Below are 7,500 nucleotides of genomic sequence, written 5' to 3'. Positions count from 1 at the left end.
GGATATCGTACTACTAAACAAACCCGAATATGTATTTTACGCTCTGCTATGGGAGGAATAACCGTCAGTACCCTCACAATTGTCCCCTCTCTATGTCACTGAATAGACAGGTCATATCCATAAATGATACAACCCTTTCATACTCTCGGCTTTTACCAAACAAATTATGTAACTGAATTCACATTTTCTGTTGTCATCATGTTACAAATTGCGCATAATTTTGAGTTGACTTCTTTTATATATCGGTTTAACATATTATATATATTTTGGTCAAGGTTGTTGATTGATTCAGTTTCAGCATGGACACATCGACCTGCTAAGAATGTTATATTGTCTGTATCAGTAATCAATTCTCCCACCATGTCACTCTTAAAGGCAAGATACAATATTAAACTTTAATTCAAGTTTGTAAATGAACAGATTCAACATACTTTGTAAAACGAACTAAAAGTCAGTGGATGACTTTTAGTGGATTCTGATAGGGCGGAAAGGCTCAGAATGGGCGGGGTCTCCCGCCTCTCTTCATGAATAATCAAGTATGTAGATACCTCCTCCTCTTGAATATTCATACCAGTCAAACGGCAACGTTTGACTTTGAAACAGACATTCAAGGAGGTTTTCCTGGGTTATTTTGCGAGGCTCTGCAAATGAACCTGCACAAGACACTTCGCTAAATTTATTTGTAGGCTAAACAACCCTGCTGAGTCACTGAAAGCAAACACCCAATTGTAAACACACGCTTGTGTGTTTGTATGAGGCGAGTCGACCAAGGTTGTTCACCGTTAGTTATAACATGCAACAGTCATCCAGTTATGTGAGTCTCCTGTGCGTTCTCCCTCAGTGATATCATGGGCCTCAGGTGTGTCCCCCAGCTCTAAGATGACACCCCCACACACCTGCTGCTGCTGCTGCTGAAAAGGATGTCATTCAATATCACCTTAATGCAAACACGCAAGACCAAGGCGGATAGCGCACTTGTTTCAAGCAGACACTTTCCAGGAGAAAGATGGTCAGATGAGTATGGTCATGGTGTCCGGTGTCTGTCGTTAGATCCGGGATTCTCTTCTCAGACTTTAATATGGTTGTTATTGATGGATTATGTCGTATCAGTGCTCTTGATTCTAAATTGGTACATTTTCACGTTGGACTTGAAAAAGTTAAAAAATACCCTCATCACGTTGTCCACGAGAGGGGTGGCCTGTGTGTGTGTGTGTGTGTGTGTTTGTCTGTCTGTGTGTGTGTGCGTGTGCATGTGCGTGCGTGTGCGTTTGTGTGTGTGTGTGTGTGTGTGTGTGTGTGTGTTTGTGTTCGCACACGTCCGCGCATGTGTGTGTGTGTGTGTGTGTGTGTGTGTGTGTGTGTGTGTGTGTGTGTGTGTGTGTGTGTGTCGTGTGTTTGTGTGTGTGTGCAGCCCAGCAGAGACTCTCTGACCGACTTCCCGAGCCCCGATAACGTTAAATAAAAACGAAACATTCGTGCGTAAACCGTGCGGGCATGCGGCGCGCCTCAAACCGCGCTACTATCAAAGCTTGTTGCGGTGACAACGCACGACTCTGCTGATTTTTAATATTATCCTAAAGACGCGCACTTGTTTTAAAGCACGTCTTCTATTAATACACTTTACCCTCAAAGTAAACTGGGGACGAGGCGAGGGGAGCGAGCGAGCCCCGGCTCGGTTCAGTGCGTGCGTCGGTCGGGGGGATGTTAAGGTGGTCGTGCAGATAATAAAGGTGTAAGTTAACAAATCGTAGATAATAAAACGTAAAGGGCACTTACCGCAGAGCGGGCTTCCCGCACGGCGACGCACAGTACGAGCAGCGACAGCGCCGCGAGGACGCGCACAGTCCGCGGACTGTTCATCTCGGGGAGCTAGGAACTCAAAAGGGTCCGCCGGCTTTCAACTCTCAACTTCAACTCGAGCCTACTCTCTGGGGAGAGCTGGAGTCATGGTATGCCGTCGCACACTGTTGTTGGAAAAACGGTTTCACCGTGCGTTTGTTTGTGTGTGCCTGTGTGTGTGTGTGTATGTGTGTGTATAAAAAGGCGCCGGAGTGTAGCTCTCTCTCGGCGGGCTGCAACAAGTGGTGCGGGGCTCCTGCAGCCTTCTCCTCTGCGCCGTCGGTCTCAACTTTTCCTGGACTCAACTGGCGGAACCTGCGTACCGGATCTACTTTCTATCCCCCCCCCCCCCCCCCCCCCCCCGCCGCAGCGCCACTTGTTGCTGCTGCTGCTGCAGCTGCGCGTCAAAGAAAAAAAAATCCCGCACCGATATGTGCGACGAAAGAAACCCCCAAAGTGCCCAAATCGCACAAGAATGCGAGTTAGTTTTCACGTAGTTACACACCCCTCCCCAGTTAGAGGTTGCATTAACTTTTTATGCAAAACTTGATGTTAGGCGAGAGCGGGTGTAGGCGGAGGGATACGTTTGGTACCTTCACTTTTTCACCGTGGCTTCGAGTTTTCTTCTCTTTTTTTTTTTTACGTCGCCCGAGGCCACGAGAAAAAGAGTTTGACATTAAAACCTTTCAAGACATTTTGTGTATGTGCCTCAACACGCAGCATTCCGCCAGGATTATGAAAGGTCAACCTCTCGGATCTGACACTTGATAGCGAGCAGAGCTACGGGCACCAGTGGTTTCAATACATATCATCTGGCCTCGCTTTGATGTTGTTCCGCTCGTTTAGACCCTGAGCAACTATGTTAAACATCTGTAATCTGGAAACAAGCAGCCAGCTCTTCCAGGCAAATCTGACACGATGTGGTCCATGAAATCCTATTCAAATCAATACCAGTTAATGTCAGAGACCGACACGAATTAAAGTAATAAACAGTCTATTATGCATCATAGTGTTTCGCATCGCATTGATATTCTTTATACTTTAATTCCCAGCAGTTTTGATTTGTATATATATTTATATTTGCTATATGTTTATATTAATATAGACCAATTAACTTATCCACATCCACTACAAACATAGGAGACAGGAGATGTGAATCTGTGAGTGGTTATGGGTGAAGCTCAGGCATCCAGTTAGGGTTAGGGTAAGGGTTAGGCATAACCCTAACCCTATCCCTAACTGAAGACTTCAGACATCTAAACACTATTTAGGTGAATGTGTTCACAATTCATGGGTTCTAACTATTCATCTTTCCGTCAAATCCAAGTGTTTTCACAGGACCCTTTTTCTTCTCAAACTGCAAAGTCATTAACAAGTGCCACAAACAAGACATGAGTTTTACAGTTAACAGCAGAATCAATGCTTTGAATGAAGAAGTTAATATGGTTTGTGTGAGCTATGGATCGTAGTCTGTTATTAACAAATCTCACAAATGTTCACCATGTGGAATCACGCCTGGTTTCAACGGAAGATGTGGCTGGGGTGAAGTCAGAGGGAAGACCTTTCTCAGTAGCCTATAATGCTGTTACTCAGTGACACACACAACTCACATTCAATAAGTTTCATTTAAGACATGTAATGCAAGTCCAAGTCAAGTATTTTTATAAAGGAAAAGAAAACAGTTTGCAGTGTGTACAGGTTGGGGTATATTGTGGATATTTCAATTCGCACTAGTATTCATTGACTTTGTTTTTTTGTTAAAATTTGCTGTTACATCTGAATCCTTTGATCTTATTATTCTTATCATCTTATAACTTTCATCTTAATTTTTAACACTTCCTTCTGAACTCAATGTCTCCTCCATTGATATACTATATTTCGTCAGAAAGGTTTACATATTGGAATAGTTGATTGGGAAGCCTACTTAAAAATGAAAAATGTTTATGTCTTTGGGAATTCACGTGATCATAATGTCTGATTATATTAATCAAAAACACAGTGTTATAGAAGTTAGTGAACGTTAATGTTTTGCTCTAACTTCTCTCAGACAGATCACACTGCTGGGACGTGTTGCGAGGCACCGACCCATAGGTATACTGATCTTGAGTGACAGGGATTAGTCCCGCCTCCTCTGTGCCTCTCTCGTGCGCTCCCGAGAAGTGTAGCGTGTGCGGAACGCGACAGCCGAGCAGCAGATATCGGCCACTGAGCTTTGGTGAGTTGAAAACATTATTTCCAAATCGTTAAAAAAAACATTAGCGGCCCTATCGGCTTTTTATTGAAACCGGGTTTACACGGTGTATATTGTACACCTCTCCGGAGTGAGGAAAACTGTGTCGTTTAGGTGCACTACTTTATCTCTCTCTGTATGTGTGTGTGTGCGTGTCTGTGTGTGCTCCCGGCTCGGGTAGATGAGCGGTGTTTAGGAAACTTGATGAGCGCTTTTGGAGCTCCTTTCAGCGGCTGGTGAAGACGAGGGAGTGCTGCAGCGGTTCTCTTCTCCCACGGGTCGAATCAAAAAATGAAATTCTGGTGAGTTTTCTGGTCCGGAAAGTAATCACAATCTTTCCTTAGCCACGCGATGTCTCCAACTTTTAACTAACCCAAGGGGTTATTTATTTCCATTCATGTTTTCCCGGATTACGTGGATGTATTTTATTTTGAAGCCTCCACTCGTCTCATTACCTTTATTTTGTTTTCCTCTCTGCAGGATTTGCGTGCTAGCGGTGGCCGTGGCAGTGCAGTCGACGCACGGAGTAAGTCCTGTTTCATTGCTATCGGCCATTTGTTTAGTAGACCCTCCACTCAGTCCCTGCGTTTGTTTATTTACCAGATAGACCTCTGCTTCAAACGCAGACGTAGCCTATATCCCATGACTTGTTTAGCTCTGCATGTGTATGAGGGGATACGTTTATTGAACACTTTGCCAACAAGGCGACTGTAAAATGTTGTGTGTTTTTGTCTTTAGTAAAGTTACGACTGCTTCTAACCGGTGCATCACGCAGCGTTCATATTTTTGAATCGAGTCCGGGGATGGACATGCACGGTGTGTGTGTGTGTGTGTGTGTGTGTGTGTGTGTGTGTGTGTGTGTGTGTGTGTGTGTGTGTGTGTGTGTGTGTGTGTGTGTGTGTGTGTTTCTTTGTGTGTATATATGCGTGTGTGTCTCTGTGTGTGCAAGATCTCTGCTCTATTTAACTGCGTGGTTGATCTTTATGAAGTAATAACCTATCTATAAACATGTTTTTGCATGCGTCATAGTTTGTCTGAATTGCTGTCCTAAACTTATTCTCATATCGGACTCATGTCGGGCCGTTTATTGAGCATCAGCCGGTGATGACAGAAATCAGATCATCAGAGGTTGTCAAAAGCTCTTAACGTATGCTGTGGTAGACCCTTGTGGCTTCTTCGATTTTATTTCGAGCGCCCGTTTTAAAAGACAGCTTATTGTCAAACGATGCCTCAGTTCTAGTGTCTCGATCCAAGAGTCTGAAAGTACAGTTGTGGGACCTCACGCTGTTACCAACCAATCATCTCCCCGTTTATGTTCAGTGATTGGTTTGTAACGCAGAGGGCCCCGCCCCATGTACGTTCAGACCCTTGGATTTAATGAGTAGTAGTTAACATTTGAGTTGGCCCGCTCAGAAAGTTGAGCAAACATAGCCACGCCTCCCGCTACTTAAATATTCATGAGCAGAATAATATTGAGGACACGTGTTATTTAGGCAACCCCCTAAAGGCCGCCGCAGAATCAAAAACAAACTAATTCTGATTTCGTGTTGTCATTTTAACAAATTGTGTAATTAACTTTTTTTTTTCATTTTAATATTGGTTCGTATCCGTCATCCTCCTGAAGAAATAACGCAACCTTGTAAACATAAAGTATGATATCTATATCAATATCTACAAAAAAAAATATATATATATACGTTAGATATCTGTTTATATATACATTTAATGTATAGCCTGTATAAATAAATAACAACTTTTTTAGGTGTGTTCATTATTTGGGCGCTTAGTTTGCACAAACACACATACTGACACACACACACACACACACACACACACACACACACACACACACACACACACACACACACACACACACACACACACACACACACACACACACACACACTTTGGGTTTGATAGGTTATATGATCTGATCTATAACTTGAGCTCCTTACCTGTTGGCGTTAGTGTCTTGCTTGCGACTGCGAGGACAAGGAGAATCCACTTCCTGGTTCTGAAAGGAATGATGGCCCATTAACCCGAGTTATCCCTGCCCACTTCCCAAACGGCTATTGTGGTTTGTGTTTGTGTGCGTGAGCCCCCGAATGTGTGTGTGTATGTGGGTTTGTATGTGTTGGTCAGTGTGAGTGAGTGACAGATGAATCTATTGGTTGGTCTGGAATGCAGGGTTGGCGTAACCACGGTGACAAGGTTGCCGGTTAGCCCTGTGGCTTGGCAACCTGCCCGCTGCTGTGTGTATGCGTGTGTGTGTGTGTGTGTGTGTGTGTGTGTGTGTGTCTTTCTGGCTGTGTGTCTGTCAGTCTGTGTGTGTGGCTGTACACATTTAACTGCAAAGATAGGATCTGGGATCAGGGATCTCTCTTTTCCTCTCTCCCTCAATCTCTCTCTCTCTCTCTCTCTCTCTCTCTCTCTCTCTCTCTCTCTCTCTCTCTCTCCCTTTCTCTCTCTCTCTCTCTCTCTCTCTCTCTCTCTCTCTCTCTCTCTCTCTCTCTCTCTCTCTCTCTCTCTCTCTCTCTCCCTTTCTCTCTCTCTCTCCATCTCAAGATGCCTCCCTCCCTCTACCTCCCTCCTCTATATTTCCCTCTCATCATCTCTCCCCCTCACTCTCTCTTTCAACCTCTCTCTCTCTTTCTCTCCCTCACTTTCTCCCCCCTCCTCTCAGTTCTTATCCTGTTTCTTTGCAATAGACGGTTTGTGTGTGTCTATGATTCTGTAATCTCTAGCGTCTCTGCATGCCAAGTAACTTTTTTTTGCAAAACACAATATTGCCACAATAGTCTGCCACACATGCACACACACACACACACACACACACACACACACACACACACACACACACACACACACACACACACACACACACACACACACACACACACACACACACACACACACCTTTCCTATATGAACCGCACCTCTCTCCTTCCTCCCCTCCTCTCCCTTCCTTTCTCTCTCTTTCTCCCCCTCCATCTTCTCTCCCCACCTCTGCCTCTCTCCCCCGTCCCCTCCTCCCCTCCTCCCCCCAGCTGAATTCCTGTATACTTGGTAGGACTTGCCTGCCCCCCGTTCATCTGCAGGTGCTGGAGGCTGGAGCATTCCTCAAGTTGATCGCTGCCTGATTTGTGGCTCCTTGTACCCCCCCTCCACCCCTCTCTCTCTCTCTCTCTCTCTCCCTCCTTACCCACCATTACATGCTCCTACATACACCCATCTTCAGCGACACCCACCCACGTGCACCCGGCGTTTCACACACATTTATATGTCGACACACACCCCGATCACGCTCTGCCCTCAGTGCTCCCTTAAGTCAAGCAATTCGTCACCGGTTTATAAGTGGTCTGTTTGAAGGCTCACCCCCTCTGTCCACGGCCTGTCCACCCGTCATACTGTTTTCCCTGGTGTGTTCCACT

At 45.1% G+C, this 7,500-nt stretch overlaps 2 protein-coding genes across 4 annotated transcripts in view; one reads left to right on the top strand and one right to left on the bottom strand.

Moving 5' to 3' along the window:
- Nucleotides 1-2,162, bottom strand: part of col4a5 (collagen, type IV, alpha 5 (Alport syndrome)) — a 41,227-nt gene extending 39,065 nt beyond the window's left edge. Inside the window, exon 1 of one of the 2 annotated variants that reach the window (XM_030338533.1) lies at nt 1,777-2,162. In XM_030338533.1, coding sequence (XP_030194393.1) covers nt 1,777-1,860 — 84 coding nt within the window. In that variant the 5' untranslated portion in view covers nt 1,861-2,162. The remainder of the gene's footprint in view (nt 1-1,776) is intronic. The other variant, XM_030338535.1, reaches the window with a different exon arrangement.
- Nucleotides 2,163-3,939: 1,777 nt separating this feature from the next.
- Nucleotides 3,940-7,500, top strand: part of col4a6 (collagen, type IV, alpha 6) — an 87,597-nt gene continuing 84,036 nt past the window's right edge. For both annotated transcript variants that reach the window (XM_030338532.1, XM_030338531.1), the window contains exons 1-3: nt 3,940-4,054; nt 4,251-4,371; nt 4,550-4,595. In XM_030338532.1, the coding sequence (XP_030194392.1) occupies nt 4,361-4,371; nt 4,550-4,595 (57 nt within the window). In that variant the 5' untranslated portion in view covers nt 3,940-4,054; nt 4,251-4,360. The remainder of the gene's footprint in view (nt 4,055-4,250; nt 4,372-4,549; nt 4,596-7,500) is intronic.

Source organism: Gadus morhua, chromosome 17 (genome assembly GCF_902167405.1).
Source record: "Gadus morhua chromosome 17, gadMor3.0, whole genome shotgun sequence".
Lineage (NCBI taxonomy): Eukaryota > Metazoa > Chordata > Actinopteri > Gadiformes > Gadidae > Gadus > Gadus morhua.
The sequence above is the reverse complement of the archived record's forward strand: the minus strand, read 5'-3'. Positions and strand labels throughout refer to the sequence as shown.